This window comes from Agelaius phoeniceus, chromosome 19, assembly GCF_051311805.1.
Source record: "Agelaius phoeniceus isolate bAgePho1 chromosome 19, bAgePho1.hap1, whole genome shotgun sequence".
NCBI classification, from domain to species: Eukaryota; Metazoa; Chordata; class Aves; order Passeriformes; family Icteridae; genus Agelaius; species Agelaius phoeniceus.
This window is the reverse complement of record NC_135283.1, coordinates 13,010,351-13,028,363: the sequence shown is the minus strand read 5'-3', so window position 1 is coordinate 13,028,363 and position 18,013 is coordinate 13,010,351. Positions and strand designations below refer to the sequence as shown.

Genomic DNA, 18,013 nt, shown 5'->3' with positions numbered 1-18,013 from the left:
GCTGCTCGGCCCGAGGAGGGCACAGGGGACCCGCCCGGTGCCGGTACCGGGGCCGGCGGGGACAGAGCGTGGCCCGAGCCCCCCCCGCGCCGGGGATGGTGCGGCCCCGAACCCCCCGCCCCCCCCGCGGGCCGCGGTGGTGCGGCCCGGGCGATCACGTGAGCGGGTGTTGATGCGTTGCCTGGCAACGGGAACATGGCGGAGCCGCCGCGGGTGAGTCGGGGCCGGGCCGGGCCGCCCGGGATTGCCCGTCCGGGGCTCCTCCGCCGGCCCGCACCGTGCTGTCCATCCCATCCCGCCCCAGTACCGCCAGTCCGCCCCACTGCTCCCCCAGTCCCCGTCTCGTCCCCTCCTCTCCTCTCCCCTCCCATCCCGTCCCGTCCCGGTTCCGTTCCCTCCACCGCTGGCCCGGTACTGCCCGGTCCGGTTCCACTGCAGCCCGGCACTGCCCGTTCCCTCCACCACGGCCCGGTACCGTCCGGCACGTCCCGGTACCTCCCCCGTGCCCAGTGCCGCTGCTCACCCTCTCTTTAAACAGAAAGAGAGGAAGAAGAACAAGAATAATTAAACTACGTGTTGTGCTGGCTGGATGAATTTCTTTAATAAATCTGCAAGGGATTTTTTTTTTTAATAGATGTGAACTAGAAGCACGTGGAACTGTAAGTGGTGTGGAGAAGTTTTGTAAGGATCTTTACTATCTCAGGGCGTGCTGGGTGACTATTTTTGTAAATGAGATTAAACTTCTAAATTAAACTTCTGCGCCCTGTGGCAAAAAATACCACAGCATTAGAATTAAATGCAGACGGCAATGTGCTGCCCTGCTTTTCACCTGTGCTGTGTGCCAGGCCAGGGAAGAATGGCAATGACCGTGGAGAGTCTGTTCCTCTGGAGGAGCAAATCACTGCCCCTGCAGGAGGAGAGGTCTGGCTGCAGGGCTCTGCACAAGTGAGACACTATCATTATATTTTGGGAGGGCTGGCTGTACAGCCAGGCCCTTGTGCTGAGCCTTTTGCATTGTTCATGTCCCGTGACAAGAATGAGCAGATGTGCAGGGGTGAATAGAGCTAGATGGAAAAGGTGGTTTATATGTCATGAAAAATCCCCTGAGACTTTCCCAAACAATGCAGAATGTGACCAGCCTTTGTCCCCCTGCCCAGGGTGACATGGAGCAGCCAGGCCCAGGTGGAGGAGCCTCTCCCCCTCCCTCGGGAGCACCTGCAGCCCAGCCAGGTACCCCCAGTGGCCGTGCCACAGCTCTGCTGTGTCCCTTTGTGGTCATTGTTAACCCAGCCAGAGGCACAATGCTGTGAAACCTGATCATGCTGCTTTGCCTTTTTCCTTCTCTGTGGCCCAGGGAGTGGAGCAGGACCCAGCTCTCACCATGCAGGGCCGAGCTCTGAGCTCCCCAGTGGCCATGGCAGCCAAAGAAGGGAGAGGGCAGCCGAGGAACCTGAGAGGAGAAAACGGAGGCTGAAAAAAGGAGAAACAGAGCTGCTTGTCCTGGACCCAGAACATGTGAGGAGTCTTCAAATCTTGCTGTTCTTTGCAGGGCTGGTGTTTGTGTTTCTCTGAAATGTGTGAGGTGAGCTGTAAGCAGTGGCTGTTCAGCTGCACTGTGTGTGAAATGTGTGAAAATCAGCTTTGCCAGAATATTAACTGCAGCCTGTACCACTCAGTGCTGACCCCAGAGCTGCAGGCTCAGAAGTGAGCAGTGCACTGGGTTCAGAAGTGAGCAGTGCAGTGGGTTCAGAAGTGAGCAGTGCAGTGGGTTCAGAAGTGAGCAATGCACTGGGCTCAGAAGTGAGCAGTGCAGTGGGTTCAGAAGTGAGCAATGCAGTGGGTTCAGAAGTGAGCAGTGCAGTGGGTTCAGAAGTGAGCAATGCAGTGGGTTCAGAAGTGAGCAGTGCAGTGGGTTCAGAAGTGAACAATGCACTGGGCTCAGAAGTGAGCAGTGCACTGGGTTCAGAAGTGAGCAGTGCACTGGGTTCAGAAGTGAGCAGTGCAGTGGGCTCAGAAGTGAGCAGAGCACTGGGTAAATCTGGTCCCTGCAGTGCCCCTGAAAGAGAAGAAGAAGAGCCCTCCTTGCAGCAAGGGTGGGTTCTCAGATGTGGCTCTTCTGGCATGGTTCTGATTCTCAAACATTCTCACTTTTTGGCACCAGCACAAACCCACTCTAACATCTCTCACTGGCAGTGAGAGTAGCTGAAACAAGCACACAAGTGTCTGTGGCAGAAATAAGTTGTTTTATTGGGTGGGGGAGGTAGCAGTGAGGCTTCTTCATAATCTATTTACACAGTATTAATATTAACAAGCTTTACTGCTGTCCTTTACAGCCTCTGATGACAAGGTTCCAGGCTGCCCTGAAGAACTACCTCACCAAGCAGATAGAACAAGTGAACCTGGACCTCCATGCAATGGTACCCAGTCCCTCCTTCGCCTCCCCACAGCCCCCCCTGCCCAAACTGCTGGGACACTGCTCCCCATCCCTTGTGTCTGCAGAGAACAGCCATGAAGAGCAGCAAGGAGCAGAGGGAAGAGCTGGGGGTGATCCTTTATGGGGCCCAGCAGCAGCTGGGGCAGCTGGAGGAGGAGCTGGAGAAGAGCCACGAGCGCTGGTGGCAGGCGGCGGCGGCGCGGCAGCAGCTGGAGGAGGAGCTGCAGGCCCTCAGGGCTGCTCACAAGGAAATGTGTCACAGCACCGAGGGAGAGCGCAAGAAAGGTGACCCAGGCAGTCCTGGCAGTGTTTCCCAATTCTAGGGCTGTGTGGAGAAATTAATTGGAATTTAAGGCAAGCGCCGGATTGGAAAATGCAGCAAAATAATTAATCAGGAATAATGAGCTCCTTGAAAAGTTTCATGGATTCTCCTGGAGTTCTGTGAGCTGGGAGTCCAGGAATTGCTTGCCAGGATCTTTGGTTGTGGAGCTGTTCTCCAGAGCTGATGTAAATGTGTGTCCTGGGGAGGGCTGCTTATCTGATGTGTGAGAGGTTTTGCTTCAGGAGCTTCTGTATTTCTTCCTCTTCTATCCCTGTTTAAGGTGTACCCTACAAACAAACTTCTCTGTCCCTACAACCTAACTTCTCTGTAACTATTTTGCCTCTTGTCCCCCCAGTTTCTACAATGCAGACCCAGATTGAAAACCTGGCCTTGGAGCTCCTCTACGTGCAGAGCATGGACCAGGAGATGCATCACAGGCTTTTACTGATGAAACAGTCAGCAAGGAGGGCTGAGGCAGACAGGATCCAGGCTGAGGTGGAGAAGAAAAAACAGGTACCAAGAAAAGCTGTCTTTGAAATAAATAAATGTAGGTGCCAGCAGTCAGTCCTGGAGGATGCTCCTCCTTGTCAGGAGGAAGGCCAGAGCAATTGAATCATGGAAAATGAGTGGGGATATTTTTCTCAAATAACTGAAAAAAAATAAATCCAGAGGCTTTTCTGAAAAGGAGGAGAAGCCCTGCCTGCCCCAGGATGGCAACACTGCCCAGAGGGTTTGCAAGCCTCAGGACAGTAAAGCACTCTTCCCTCGAGGAGAAGGGGTGTGGGGGAACGAGGACATTTAATGAAGAAATATCATGGGTACAGGGCTCGAGAATGATTCTGAATCACAGGATTTCACAATGGAAAGTGAACTTTGGGAATGAGCAGAGCCAGTCGGTGCTGGAGCTCCCTCTGCTGCCTTCCAGGACACAATCCACGGGTACTGCTCTGCAGAATTCCATGTCAACTGTTGAAATACAGTGGGGTTAGGAGGATTTTAACAAAGGATTTTCAAATATACATTATTAAGATTCCCAGTAGCTGGACAGGTGAAATCAGGGCTGACAGGAGGGATTGTGGCTTCAGAGCTGACCTATTAATTTACTGCTGCAAGTGGAGTAATAAACAGTCAGCAAAGGTTTCATTCTCCTGCAAGTCATCCCTGCTGCAGTCCTGAGCCCTTCCCATGAATGAGAAAGTTTCAGTAGCACTCCAGTCTAACCCAGCTGCCAGTTTTAATTCCTTTTTTAGCTGATGTTATTATTAATTCCTTTTTTAGCTGATGTTATTATTAATTCCTTTTTTAGCTGATATTACCCTTGTAGGACACAGCTGGTTTAGGCTGAGGTTCTGTGACTCACCCTGGACTGTTTGGCTCTGGCTCTGCAGGACCTTTTCCTGGACCAGCTGACAAGGAGAGTCCACCAGCTCCAGGAACAAATTGCTGTGTTTGAAGCTCAGCTTGTGGCCCAGGCAGAGGACACAAAAGTGACCCGGCAGGCAATCACTGAGGTAGGAGGGCCCTTGTCCCCTGGGGTTAATATTTCCCTTGGCAGGGCTGACCCCTTTGGCCCGTGCTCACGTGGTGTGCACAATGTGGGACAGAGTTTCACAGTTTGTTCCTGTTTGGAAGAATGAGGAGGTTTTTTTTCTTTTCCTTTGTCCTTAAGAAGTGCCTGTAAATCACTTCCTCCTGCCCTTCTCAGCAGTTTTGTCATGCAGACCTGTGCTCTGTGGGCTGCTCAGAAATGAACCAGCCACGGAGGTGAAGCTGATCCTGCTAAGCACATTATGAACAGGAAAAGAAAAAAAATTGTATATCACAATTTTAATCTCTTTTTTTTAACACGGTGTAGATTCATCCTGTCTGCCATGTCTCTGTTCCCCAGGCTGGGCTGGAGGTCCAGGCTATTAACATGGAGAAAAAGAAGCTGATGGAGCACTGGAACAGCAGCTTGGCTGGAATGAAGCAGAGGGATGAGGCCTATGTGGTCACTCAGGAGCTGCTGAGGTATGGTCTGAAACCAGGCCCTGAGGACACCTCAGATTTGGACAGGAGGGATTCTAGAAGGGGATTCCAGTGGGGTTTAGGCTCCTGTGGGGCTCAGCCCTGTGTGGGCAGGGCCTGTCAGGCAGAACAAGTTCCCTGCTCTCAAGTACATAATAAATTTAAAGGATGAGAAGCACTTTCTTTGTTGCTGCTTTCTTTATCCTAACCACATCTCTCCCTCGGAATGTGGGGGGTTCCTGAAGCTGCTTAGAGTTTTTATGATCATGTTTTATTCCTTTAAAAGAGTTCTCTCACCTTTGCAACATTTCTTACTCCAACGAGCTGGATGTCAGGAAGGGTTTATCTCTCATTATCAGGGTTTTGTGAGGCCTTTGGAAACGTTCAGGAAAACCTCCCTGTATTGCCAGAGGAAGTGTTTATTTGCTCATGAGCCTTAAATCAGCCTTGACTGATTCTCTGAGAACAAACAATCTGCTTTTATGTGGTGACATCCTGGTCGGAATGGGGGCTGGGACAGTACTGAAAGAAGGAATCAATTTCCCTACACACATTTACTTTTAGATCTTAATGTCTCCATCCATCTCCTGCTGACTCTGCACTGTCACAGCAGCTGAGCCCTTACAAACATCTTCCTTCTTGGGCAGTTGTTGTTGCAATAACGTGTTTGAAAAGAGGAGTTTGTGGGTGGCTGTACAGCACCAATCCCTGTGATGACTTTCCATCCTCTTTGCCCCTCCAGCAACTACAGACGTGACCTCAAGTCCCTAGAAGGGGACATCCATGGCTGTGGGAGGTCCATCAGGAAAGAGGAGGAGAAGAATGAGAGCCTTGTGAGGCTCCTGAACCGCTCCCAGAACGATGCCAGTGTGACAAGGAAACTGATTGCCCAGTGCCTGCAGGAGCAGGAGGCCCTGCAGGTCCAGACTGGCACCTACACTCGTGTTCTCCATGAGACAGAGGAGGCCCTCAGCAGGACCAAGATGGTGAGGAGAGGCCATGGAATCCTTTTGCATTCCTGAACTGAATGCCCTTCCTCAGACAGTTGTAGTGATCCTGTGTCTGTGTGCCCACCTTTCAGGACCAGGCTGCTCACCTGAATGAGCTGCTGTCCATCAGGAAGGGGATAGAGAAGGGAACTTATGCCAACGAGCAGCTAGAGAGTGAAATCATGGCAAAGCTTCAGGACCAGAGGATATCCAGCAAAGTTGCAAAGCACTTCTCCCAGCTGGCTGAAAAGCTTCGGAACAGAAAGAGCGACCTGGTATGGCAGCCCCCCTTGGGAGGGCAGGGCAGGAGCCACGGGGTCCCCAGCAGGGCTTGTCAGTGCCTTTGTCCTGGTTTCAGGTCTGCATTGCAGCTCTGCTGAGTTTGCCTCTCAGTCTGGTTCTCCCTGTGATCTTATTGCAGGATTCTGGTGTGTGTGAGAGAGCTTGGCCAAGAAGGCCTGACACAAACCCCACTGTCCCTTGCTTAAAAAATGGGGCAACATGATGAGTATTTACTAGAAAGTATCAGCATTTCTTATGTACTAAAGAAAACCAGTGGACCTGTGGTACTTCTGTAATCTCATTGTAACTAACTTTCATTTCTATAATTCATCATGGAATGGGATGCAGGCAGCTCTCAGCTCTGAGGACGATCCAAGGAACAGTCCAACTGTTCAATCAGTCCAACAGTCCAATCTTTGATCCATGATAAGTTGCTCTCTCTGGGAGTGTAGAACTGGATCACTTAGAAGGATTGGAAAGCTGAGCCCAGCCCCTCTCACACCTGTGAGTGCTGTGCTGGTTGTTAGGTGTGTGTGCCAGGTGTGCTGCAGAAGGGACAATGCTGGGATGTCCTGGTACTGGTGGCAGGTAACTGGAGACAGCTGGGGAGGCATTGCAGAAGGGATGAGTGAGGTCTCTTAAAGGCTTTTGGAATGTTTGGGCTCCTTGATGCCTTTCAACAGCTGTGTGGGGGAGGTAGGTATTGTATTACCTGGCAGTTGATGGAGAAGCAAAGATGCACAGAGGGTGAGTAGCTTGTGGCTTGTAGTACAGAGCTGGGAGTAGAATCTCCATCCTCTGACTCCTGAGCTGGACAAGTGGCATCACACCCAACCAGGGGCTGCTGGGGACTCTGATGTGTTTTCTCTCTTGATATCCCCAGGAGCTGCATTTTTACAAGGTTGAGAACGATGTGGCCCAGATTATTCTGAATGCAACCAATACCAGCTGCAGGCTGACAGTTCACCAAAAAACACTCTGTGAGGTGGACAAGGAAATCAAAAATGTGAATGAACAGATCACCTGCCAGGAAAATGAGATTGCCAAGTCCAGGATCCTGGCTGAGAAGAAGGGAGGGATCCTCTGCCTGTTCAACAAGAAGCTGGAGATGCTTCTTTCTCAGCAAGGGGTAGGTACTTTTGTGTTTCAGTCCCAGTTTTGATTTTATTCTTTGTGATGGCCACAGATGCTCCTGATCAATGTAACTGTGTTAAGTGTTGGGTTGTTCAAACATTCAGGCACCAGCACTGTGATTTAAAAGCTGCATTGGTTAATGCAGGTGTTTGTTTATCAGTTCATAATGCAGTGAAGGGAATTGTGAAATGAGGGTGTGCCTGGCACAGATCCCTCAGGGACTTGCCTGCACCTGATGAAAATGTCAAATGGCATCAATGAGCAAATGGGATCTTGTTGGAAAAGTCTGCAAACACTGAGCAGGGGAGAATGGGGCAGGCAGTGAGATTTCAGTGCTTTGAGGGTTGGCCCTATTGGGGTAAGACCTAATGGATACCCGTGGGCAAATGAGTCCTGTGGCACATCCTCTGCAAACTTTGGAATGTCCAGATGCTGTAAACAACTCAGGCAGCTTCTGCCTGATTTAGCCCAAACTTTGCTCTCTACAGGGGCAAGAACTGGGCCCACTGGAGATTGAGATCAACAAGCTGAACCAGCAGATAGAAGATTGCAACTCCGAGGCAGTGACGTTGCAGAAGTACTGGCTGAGTGAGCAGAAGGAGCTGGTGAGGCTGACACAGGAGAGGGAGGAACAGATCAGCTCCCTGGACACGCTGCAGAAGCAGAGCATCATCATGCAGCAGAGGAAACTGCGCCTGGAGAGTTCGTGTTTCCTAAAGTTCAACTCTGCCTTGAAATGTCCATCTGTGAAGGGAGGGAACAGGGAGGGGAGGGTTACAGTGGGGAGAGCTGGGCCTGCCCCAAAGAGTGCTCCTGGCATGTGTGAGCAGGAGCACCAACAGCCCAGGCACTGCTGCTGATTGCACCTGGTTACTCCTATAAGGACTGATCCTACTGTCCTGACAGCCAGACCCTAAGTGACAATGTCACCTGTTACACTTCTTAAATAAGGTTTGAAAGTAGTGGGTGGGGAAATGGCCCCAGCAATGACTGCACTTTCCTTGGCCAAACCCAACTTTTTCCCACAGGAGTCTCTTTCAAAACCTTTTCTTTTTTGGTTTTTGAGCTTGTGGAAAATCATTTTGGCTGGGATCATTTTGTAGGACATGGATGGCTCTGCTTGAGGTGTTGCCAGCTCTGAGAGCCATTTGTCACACCTTGTCTCTGTTCAACCCAATGCTCAGGGGAATTCTAAGACCTTTTTCTGTTCACCCATAGATGAAATTCAGCAGGAAATAAAAGAGCAGAAGGACGTGGAACGGCACATGAAGAACATGTCAAATGACTTAATAAAGTTGAACACATTGATCAACAAGAACAACAGCAGCGTTGAGAACCTGCAAAGTGGCAGGATTGTCACAGAGAACGAGTTTGTGCAGTCTCTCAAGGTACTGAGGCACCTGGCACCTCAGTCCCAGGGCTCAGCCTCCCCTGCAGGTCAGAGGCAAACAGTGATCCTGGAAAACCTTCTCAGCCTGACAAGTCTGTATTGTTCTGTTCTTCCCAAATCTAGGCAGCAGAAAAAGAATCCATGGAGATGCAGGAGAGGCACAGTAAACTGACTGAGGAGAAGGAAAGGCTCCTGAACAGCCTGGTGGAAGCAGAGTAGGTACCAGAGTGCCACAGTCCTGTGGGACTGTGTCCACATTCCCATTCTCCTGCAGTCACCAAACCTGGCACCAGCAAATGTGCTTCTAGCCTTCCTGGAGAAGGGGATGAATGTGTGAAAGGTGTTTCAGCAGTCTCTGGAGCCAGCAGGAGCTGGGAGGATGTTGGCTTTAGCAGTTCCAGTGTGTGTGTGAGCTGGACATTGCCAAGATCCATATGGGAAGGCTCTGGGGGTCTATCTTTCTCCTTCCTTCCCCTTTCTTCTCTGAAGGCATCAGATCCTGCTGTGGGAGAAGAAGTTCCAGCTGGCAAAAGAGATGAAGGATACCACAGATGCTCTGGTGGAACACGGCGAGATCCATGACATGAAAACAGAGATTCGGAGGATGCAAGTGAGGCTCTGGGAAGGGGGGCTGAGGAGGGGAAGCCACCCAATGTGCTTAGCCTTGGAGTGGCTGAAACATGAGGCAGGAGATGAGAAACAGGCTGGAGAGGTGGCATCTTCAGGGCCCAGGGTGGGACTCTAAAGCCTGCAGCTCGACTGGACTGAGCACATGCAGCCCACACATCCTGCATTCCCCATGCCAGCCTCAGCAGGATCTGGATACTCCCAAGAAATCTATTTAAATTGCAGTATGTCTGCCACCTGATTATGTGACCCTGATTTATGTGCAGTTTTGATTACTAAATGTTGCATCACTTTAATCACTGGTTTAGGGAAGTGTTCCCTCTCCTGGCAGAGAAGCTCATCCCCTTCATTCTCAGGATGCTTCTGCTTTTCTGCTTCTGCTCTTGCTGATGAGGTTCAGAGTAACATTTTGAGTATTGGTGCAGACAAGTTGATAATCCAGGCCTCTGCCTTCAGATCCTCACACAGCAAACCAGGTTTGGACTTGGACCAAATCTGGCCTGCAGGCACTCCTGTCCCATATATCTGGTTTATGCTGCTGGGATGTGCCCCCTGGCCAGCTTCCCTGGGTGCTCTGGGCAAACATTTGGGATTCTGAGGCTGGTTGGTGTCTTGGCCAATGGCAGGTGCGCTATGGGCAGCTGCAGAAGCAGCAGGAGATGCTGATTCGGGCCATGGAGGCGTGTGTTTCCCAGAGAGAGACAATAACAGATCGGGCAGAGGCTCAGAGCAAACTGAAACACGGCACCAAGAGCGACGTCCAAAGCAGGAAAGAGGACCTGAAGAAGAAGATCAGGGAAATCCAGGAGGTGAGCAGGGAAAGTGGGGCTGCAGGAGCTCACACAGCTGGGGTTGGCCTTGTGGTGAGGAAAATCATTCATTGAAAATCCCCCAAAACCCAGTTCTGGGAGGATGGTCAGGAGTGCAGCTGAACTAGAGAACTGAAATCTGCCATTCCCTTCTCTCCCATTTACTAGAACATTTATGAATGCAACCAAACCATGCAGGAGCTGGAGACCATCCAAGAGTCCCTCAATGACAACTTTTCAGAAAAGCAGCAGGAAGTGTGCCAGCTCCAGGCTGAGACTGAGAGCCTCAGCTTGGACAGGGAATATCTTCAGAACGAGAAACGATGGGTGAGCACCTGCACTCCCCTACAGCATGGGGGCCAGACAGAGCCTGTGCTTCCTCTGCTTCCTCTCTGTCCTCAGCTGGGTGTGCTGTAATGTGTTAGAGCCACACATTACCTGAGCACATTTAGGGGGCTCACCAAGAGCCAGCTTGGTGCAACCCTGTCCTGGCGAGGGTTGCCTTACAGATGTGGGAATTTCTCGGATTTATGGAATTCTGTGACATCTGTACCCCTCCAACACCCAGGCTGGGGGTGCTGCTTGGCTGTTATGGTGGGGAATTCACAGCACTGTCCTTCCCTTGTCCAAGGTGATGAACCTGACACAAGTCCTGCCCATGCTTTTCCTGCTGTCACAGCCCCTTCTCTTTTTGCTTTTCTCAGAACCTGTTGGAGATTGTGGCCCACCAGGCACGCCAGAAGCAGCTGCAGGCACTGAGGCAAGGGAAGTACAAGGCCCTGTGCCACACTGAAGAGGCCTGCACGAACCAGCAGGAGAAACTGGAGGATCGGCTGCAGACCATTAACACCATCGTGCAGCAGATCCAGGAGGAACAGCCCCAGCACCAAAGGGCTCTGCAGTGGCTCAGTCACTGCTTGACATCCAAGCTCGGGTTGCAGAAAGCCTGAAAATACATGAAAATACATGTAGTCTCTTTTATATTCTTCCGCAGGCTCCAGACATTGTAAATGGATAAATAAAAGGATAGATAAGCAGGTGCGGGGTATAATATTTACTTTGCCGCGTACAACGTTTATTTCAGACGTTCCATTGTAACCTTTCGGTATGTTTCTGTTTACGTTTCACTTTCTCTGCCCCAAGCAGCTCCGCCTCCCCGCCCCGCCCCGGTGGATCCCGATTTCCCGGCGTGGGGGCGGCCCAGCCCCGGCAGCAGCGGGGCCGGGTGGCTCCGGGGCGGCGAAGGGGCCGCGCGGTGCCGGTGCCGGTTCCGGTGCGTCCCCGCTGCCGGGAGCGCAGGCCGGGCCATGGGGCCGGGCCCGGGGCTGGCGGCCGCGCTGCTGGCGCTGCTGCTCCCGGTCCCGGTCCCGGCCTCGGCGCGGGGCCCCAGCGCTGCCGCCTGCGAGGTGTCCCCGGGCGGCCGCTTCGACTGCGGCCCCGAGCGGCTCCTGTCGCGGGCGGGCTGCGAGGCGCGGGGCTGCTGCTACAGCCCCGGGCCCGGGCCCCGCTCCGCGCCCGGCCCGCCCTGGTGCTTCTTCCCCCGCGGCTACCGCAGCTACCGCGCCGAGAACCTGACGGCCACCGAGAGCGGCTTCTCCGCCCGCCTGCGCCGCGAGGCCGCCGCCTTCCTGCCGGCAGCGGTGGACGAGCTGCGGCTGGAGCTGGCGCTGGAGACCCCGGCCCGCCTGCGCTTCACGGTGCGGCCCGGCCCGCCCGGTGCCCGTTCCCCGCTGACCGCTCTCCCCGCAGCCCCGGTGCCCGTTCCCCCCGACCGCTCTCCCCGCAGCCCCGGTGCCCGTTCCCCGCTGACCGCTCTCCCCGCAGCCCCGGTGCCCGTTCCCCGCTGACCGCTCTCCCCGCAGCCCCGGTGCCCGTTCCCGCTGACCGCTCTCCCCGCAGCCCCGGGCCCCGGTGCCCGTTCCCGCTGACCGCTCTCCCCGCAGCCCCGGTGCCCGTTCCCCCTGACCGCTCTCCCCGCAGCTCCGGGACCCGGCCCGGCCGCGCTATGAGGTGCCGCTGGCCACGCCGCGGGTGCACGGCCGAGCCCCGGCCACGCTGTACGGGCTGCAGGTCAGCCAGGAGCCCTTCGGCCTCGTCGTGTGCCGGCAGCGCAATGGGAGAGTCCTGTGAGTGCCCTGTGCCCCCCTCGGGATTCGGGATGGGAACCTGCACAGCCCCGCAGCGCCGGCATGGCTGCAGGGACGCTCCGGTTACAGCATGCGGTGGCTGTCGGGGCTTTACTTTCACTCCCTCTGCAGTTCCGTGGCTGGACAGGGACCCAGCAATCTCAGAGCTCACCCAAAACTTGTTTTCATTTCCCGTGGTGATGAGCGCCCGTGTCCCTGCCCGGCAGCGCTGGCCCCAGCTCGGTGCCTCCCTCTCTCTCCGCAGGCTGAACACCACGGTCGCACCCCTCTTCTTCACAGACCAGTTCCTGCAGATCTCCACCTCCCTGCCCTCCCATTTCATTTCGGGGCTGGGGGAGCACCTGACACCGCTGTTCCTTGACACAGCATGGACCAGGGTCACTCTCTGGAATCGGGACATGGCACCTGCGGTACGGAGCGGGGCTGAGGGAAGGGGACACAGATTCATCTGAGCTCCTGGGGTGGCCCTGCGGCCTCTCCTGGGGCTGGGGACATGTGTGTGTGCTGGTTCAGCTCTGGGCCTCAGCCATAACACTGGACAAACCCATGGGACCCTTGTCCCCAGCCCAGGTTTGTCCCCCTGGAGCTCTGTGCTGCCTGGGAGCGTTTGCAGGGCTCTGGCTCAGGGCAGGGCTCAGCTGAGGTGACAGAGTTGGGAGCACAGCCCTGGGCTGGCACCTGCAGCCAGTGCTCCTGACCCGAGGCCAGGGCAGTCAGGTGGGTGTGGGGGTCTGCAGCAGAGCCTCACTGGCACCACACCGTGCTCTGCTCCAGCCCCACGTCAACCTCTACGGCTCCCACCCTTTCTACCTGGTGATGGAGGACGATGGTTCAGCCCACGGTGTCTTTCTGCTGAACAGCAACGCCATGGGTGAGTCCCGTGGGGCACCGGGCGTGGGCCTGGCCCTGTCCTCATCCTCAGCTTCCTCCCCTGGCCCTTGTGCTTCCCCAGACGTGCTCCTGCAGCCCAGCCCGGCCCTGACCTGGCGCACGACAGGAGGGATCCTGGACTTCTACATCTTCCTGGGCCCTGACCCCAAGAGTGTGGTGCGGCAGTACCTGGACGTGGTTGGTATGGCTGAGCCATGGCTGGGATGCTGTGAGCCACGGGGCCCAGCAGGGCTCTGGGGTGGCCCAGAGGGCTCTGGGGGGGCCCAGGGCTGGGCCATCCCTGCCAGCACCCACTCTCTGCCCTCCAGGGTTCCCCTTCATGCCCCCGTACTGGGGCCTGGGTTTCCACCTGTGCCGCTGGGGCTACTCCTCCACGGACATCACCCGGCAGGTGGTGGCCAACATGACAGCAGCTCGCTTCCCCCTGGTGCGTCTGGGCTGCTCCTGGGGCTGTGGGGGCCTGGGGGGCGTCCTGGGTGCCACAGCAGCATGAGAGGTCCCTGCTCCAGCCCCAGCCACGGTGCCTCCATCCACAGGATGTGCAGTGGAACGACCTGGATTACGCAGATGCCAAGAGGGATTTCACCTTCAACAAGAAAAGCTTCAGGGACTACCCAGAGATGGTGCGGGACTTCCACAGCCGCGGGCTGAGGTACATCATGATCGTGGTGAGTTGCACAGGCAGGCTGGCGCAGCTTCAGCTGCCCCAGGGTGGTGATGAGGGCAGGGCTGGCTGTTCCCTGCTGTTGCCCTGGCTTTGTGCCCTTCCAGGACGCTGGGATCAGCAGCTCGGGGCCCCCTGGCACCTACAAGCCCTACGACGAGGGCCTGAGGCGAGGGGTGTTCATCAGAAACGCCACGGGGCAGCCCCTGGTCGGGAAGGTGCGTGTGGGGAGCAGCCCCTGTGCCCACAGACAGGGCTTGAGTGGCTGCAGGACCCCCAGAGTGAGGGGGAAGCTTTTGGGGGGCCGTGGTGGAAGGTGGGGGCTCTGTCCGACGCTCTCCCTCCTGCAGGTCTGGCCAGGCCCCACGGTGTTCCCAGACTTCACCAACCCAGAGACTCACGAGTGGTGGCACGACATGGTGAAGGACTTCCACGAACAAGTGCCCTTCGATGGCATGTGGCTTGTGAGTGGCCCTGTGCAGCTGCTGGCCCTGGCTCCTGCCCTGCACTCTGCTGGCACCAGGGCCATCCTGTCCTTTCCTTCCCTCCCAGGACATGAACGAGCCATCCAACTTCGTGGAGGGCTCCCAGGATGGCTGCCCCAACAACAACCTGGAGCATCCCCCCTACGTGCCAGGTACAGGAGTGGGTTCCACCCTGCCCAGGGCTCTGGGGAAGCCGGGAGGAGCCCGGGGGTGCTCTGAGCTCCACCTCTCCCCTGCAGGTGTGTTCGGGGGCCGCCTGCAGGCCGGGACCATCTGTGCCTCCAGCCAGCAGTACCTGTCCTCTCACTACAACCTGCACAGCCTGTACGGGCTGACCGAGGCCATCGCCTCCCACAAGTGAGCCTGGGGCTCCTGCCACAGCTCCCGCACACGCTGGGGTGCAGAGCTGGGAGAGACCCAGTGTGGGCAGTGTGGGTGCTGGGTGAGGGCTTGGTGTGGAGCACAGGGCACTGTGGGAGCCCTGTGGGAGCTGGGGGTGCTGAGCAGACCCCTCTGCTCCCAGTGCTCTGCTGAGGGTGCGGGGCAAGCGTCCCTTCGTCATCTCCCGCTCCACCTTCGCCGGGCACGGCCGCTTCGCCGGGCACTGGACAGGGGATGTGGGCAGCGACTGGCAGCAGCTCTACTACTCCATACCAGGTATGTGGATGTACCTGTGGGCACCGGGCCTGCACCCACAGCCCTGCTCCCCCTTGCCCCCACAGCCAGGGCCGTCTCCACAGGCTCCGTGCCCGGCTGCTGCAGGGCCCTGGTGCCCTCTGTGCCCTCTGCAGAGGTGCTGCTCTTCAACCTCTTCGGGGTGCCCCTGGTGGGTGCCGACATCTGCGGCTTCCTGGGCGACACCAGCGAGGAGCTGTGCGTGCGCTGGACCCAGCTGGGAGCCTTCTACCCCTTCATGAGGAACCACAACGACCACGGCACCCGGGTGAGCCCTGGCAGCCCCCACCTGCCGGGCAGGGGGCTCTGGGCCCAGCCAGGGCTGCCCTGCCAGCGTGGGAAGGTGGCTGCTTCAGCTGCAGGGCTGTGTGCCCCCACGGCTGGGAGAGTCCATTCTGCATCCCTGAAATGTGCCCTGCCTTCCTCCCCACGTGGGCTGAGCATCCCCTGGGGCCGTTCCCCTCCCGCAGCCGCAGGAGCCCTTTGCCTTCAGCCCGCCCGCTCAGGCTGCCATGAGGAACGCCCTGCGCCTCCGTTACTCCCTGCTGCCCTTCCTCTACACGCTGTTCCACCGGGCCCACAGCGCTGGGCAGACCGTGGCACGGCCCCTGTTCCTCGAGTGAGTGCCAGCCCCGCCGGGGCTCACCGGGAGTGCCTGCAGGGTGTCCTGGTGCTGCCCTCCCTCCCCTCCTTCCCCAGGTTCCCCACAGACCCCAACACGTGGACCGTGGACCGCCAGCTCCTGTGGGGCGGGGGGCTGCTCATCACCCCCGTGCTGGAGCCAGGACAGACCAAAGTCAGCGGCTACTTCCCAGCAGGGACGTGGTACAGCCTCACAGGGGTGGGTGCTCCTGCTTTGCTGTGGCACCTCGTGCCCATTCCTGCACCCCACCGGCCCCCCGGGGCTGTCTGTGGGTCTGGTGTCTCACCTGCCTTTCCTGGTGGCCATTTGAGGACTCTGGCACTGGGGCACCTTGTGCCTGCTCTTCCCTCCCTTTGTCCCCGTGTAGGACTCCACCATCCACAGCAAAGGGCAGTGGATCCTCCTGCCAGTGCCCCTGGACACCATCAACGTCCACGTCCGTGCAGGGCACATCCTGCCCCTGCAGGTGAGTCCCCTCTGGCCCGTGGTGACACCACAGTGACCTGTCTGAGCACCTGGGGGTTGGCAGTGCCCACACCAGGACAGTGCCAGTGGCTGCAGGGCTGGGGGCACAGCTGTGGCAGTGCCCTGAGCTGTGCCTGCCCTGTGCCCCAGGAACCTGCCCTCAGCACTGCCCAGTCCCGTGGGAAGGGCATGGCCCTGCTGGTGGCGCTGACCCCGGATGGCTTCGCCAGGGGAGAGCTGTTCTGGGACGATGGGGACAGCTGGGAGAGCTTTGAGAGGGGCGACTACACCGAGCTCCTCTTCCTGGCCTCCAGCGTGAGCACGGGGAGCTGCTGGCAGGGGCTGGCCAGGGCTCCTGGTGGCCCTGGCACACCTGTGTCTGCTCTGTGGGCAGCAGAGGGGCAGGAGGTGTGGTGGGGCACCTGGAGGAGCCCTGGTGGGTGCACGAGGGGTGGCTGGGAGCACAGGGTGCCATCCCCATGTGCCCTGGGTGCATGAGGGGTGGCTGGGAGCACAGGGTGCCATCCCCATGTGCCCTGGGTGCACGAGGGGTGGCTGGGAGCACAGGGTGCCATCCCCGTGTGCCCAGGGTGCACGAGGGGTGGCTGGGAGCACTGGGTGCCATCCCTGTGTGCCCTGGTGGGTGCACGAGGGGTGGCTGGGAGCACTGGGTGCCATCCCTGTGTGCCCTGGTGGGTGCACGAGGGGTGGCTGGGAGCACAGGGTGCCCTCCCTGTGTGCCCTGGTGGGTGCACGAGGGGTGGCTGGGAGCACTGGGTGCCCTCCCTGTGTGCCCTGCATGCACGAGGGGTGGCTGGGAGCACTGGGTGCCCTCCCTGTGTGCCCAGGATGCACGAGGGGTGGCTGGGAGCACAGGGTGCCCTCCCCATGTGCCCTGGATGCATGAGGGGTGGCTGGGAGCACAGGGTGCCATCCCTGTGTGCCCTGGTGGGTGCACGAGGGGTGGCTGGGAGCACAGGGTGCCCTCCCTGTGTGCCCAGGATGTGTGAGGGGTGGCTGGGAGCACTGGGTGCCCTCCCTGTGTGCCCTGCATGCACAAGGGGTGGCTGGGAGCACAGGGTGCCCTCCCTGTGTGCCCAGGATGCCGTGCTCAGCCAGCTGCTGCGGGCCAGTGCCCACCTGGATGGGGTCCTGCTGGAGGCTGTCACCGTGCTGGGGGTCACCAGCCCTCCCCGGCGAGTCCTGGCCAACGGTGCCATCGTCAGGGACTTCTCCTACCGCAGTGACACCCAGGTGAGTGCTGACTCCCAGCCTGGGCAGGGCTGGTGGCCAGGAAGGGACCTGGAGTGCAGCTGTGGGGTCTGGCCCCAGTGATGGCACAGCCTGGGCCATGGGTGCCCTTCCTGGGGCATCTGTGGGGCCAGCACTGTGCCAGGCTGTGGCTCTGTGAGGGGCAGGATTCCCTGACACCCCTGGCTGGCTCTCACCTTCCTTCTCCCCTCAGGTGCTGAGAGTCCCTGTGTCGCTGCCCATGTGGGAGCAGTTTGTGATCTCCTGGTCCTGACCAGCGTGGGTCACAGGGAGAGCCTGTGCTGCTCCCCTGGAATCCGAGGCCAAATCCATCCCATACCCTGTACCCTGAGCTGTCCCTGCTCTTCCCACACTCCTGGGCTTGTTCTCCCTCTGGCTGATGGAGGGGTGTGCACTGGACTGGCAGAGGGAGGGGGGCCTTGCACAGCCCCCAGGGACAGGGAAAACCTCACCATCATCAAATTGGGAAAAAAGACCCAAGTGCCTTGTGAGACAGCAAACCAGTTGCTCTGGGGGACTGGTAACTGGGGCACAGAGTGCAGGGAGTTTGCTGGCTGTGGTTTTGGGGAGGAGGATGTGCAGGGGCTGAGGGAGCAGTGCTGTGAATAAAGCTGCTGTTTGCTGGGAGCAGCCCCAAGCCGTGCCCTTGTCCCCTCTCCTGGTCCTGAATATCCCCAGCCCCCCGTCCCCAGCTGGGACACCCCAGCTCTGTCCCTGCCTGGAGGTCTCCAGTGGGACCCCCTGTGCCCCTTGAGGGCTTTCCCCATTTCCCAGAGC

General features: G+C 57.6%; 2 protein-coding genes across 2 annotated transcripts; both read left to right on the top strand.

Annotated features, from left to right (window-relative positions):
* Positions 1–99: 99 nt before the first annotated feature.
* On the top strand, positions 100–11,032 carry CCDC40 (coiled-coil domain 40 molecular ruler complex subunit). Its single transcript, XM_077188094.1, has 18 exons — positions 100–213; positions 1,158–1,230; positions 1,355–1,515; positions 2,334–2,417; positions 2,500–2,719; positions 3,112–3,269; positions 4,145–4,267; positions 4,645–4,766; positions 5,506–5,749; positions 5,845–6,027; positions 6,918–7,163; positions 7,657–7,870; positions 8,387–8,556; positions 8,682–8,773; positions 9,048–9,168; positions 9,812–9,994; positions 10,163–10,321; positions 10,699–11,032. The coding sequence occupies exons 1-18, from the start codon at positions 196–198 to the stop codon at positions 10,942–10,944; spliced, it is 2,817 nt and encodes a 938-aa protein (XP_077044209.1). The 5' UTR covers positions 100–195; the 3' UTR covers positions 10,945–11,032.
* Positions 11,033–11,161: 129 nt separating this feature from the next.
* On the top strand, positions 11,162–17,878 carry GAA (alpha glucosidase). Its single transcript, XM_054644991.2, has 19 exons — positions 11,162–11,691; positions 11,975–12,120; positions 12,386–12,551; positions 12,916–13,012; positions 13,094–13,213; positions 13,341–13,459; positions 13,569–13,700; positions 13,804–13,914; positions 14,047–14,160; positions 14,249–14,333; positions 14,421–14,538; positions 14,705–14,838; positions 14,973–15,124; positions 15,327–15,475; positions 15,556–15,697; positions 15,867–15,965; positions 16,115–16,279; positions 17,066–17,218; positions 17,430–17,878. Exons 1-19 carry the CDS (start codon positions 11,302–11,304, stop codon positions 17,487–17,489), a joined length of 2,652 nt encoding a protein of 883 aa, XP_054500966.2. The 5' UTR covers positions 11,162–11,301; the 3' UTR covers positions 17,490–17,878.
* The last annotated feature ends 135 nt before the right edge of the window (positions 17,879–18,013 follow it).

Excerpts from the sequence above, each read along its gene's own strand:
- CCDC40 (XM_077188094.1), top strand. Across the intron at positions 2,418-2,499 it reads ACCTGGACCTCCATGCAATG|AGAACAGCCATGAAGAGCAG; the intron begins GTACCCAGTCCC and ends TTGTGTCTGCAG. Across the intron at positions 4,268-4,644 it reads CCCGGCAGGCAATCACTGAG|GCTGGGCTGGAGGTCCAGGC; the intron begins GTAGGAGGGCCC and ends TCTGTTCCCCAG.
- GAA (XM_054644991.2), top strand. The coding sequence starts at position 11,302 with ATGGGGCCGGGCCCGGGGCTGGCGGCCGCGCTGCTGGCGCTGCTGCTC. Across the intron at positions 13,701-13,803 it reads TGAGGTACATCATGATCGTG|GACGCTGGGATCAGCAGCTC; the intron begins GTGAGTTGCACA and ends GTGCCCTTCCAG. Across the intron at positions 15,966-16,114 it reads GGCACATCCTGCCCCTGCAG|GAACCTGCCCTCAGCACTGC; the intron begins GTGAGTCCCCTC and ends CCTGTGCCCCAG.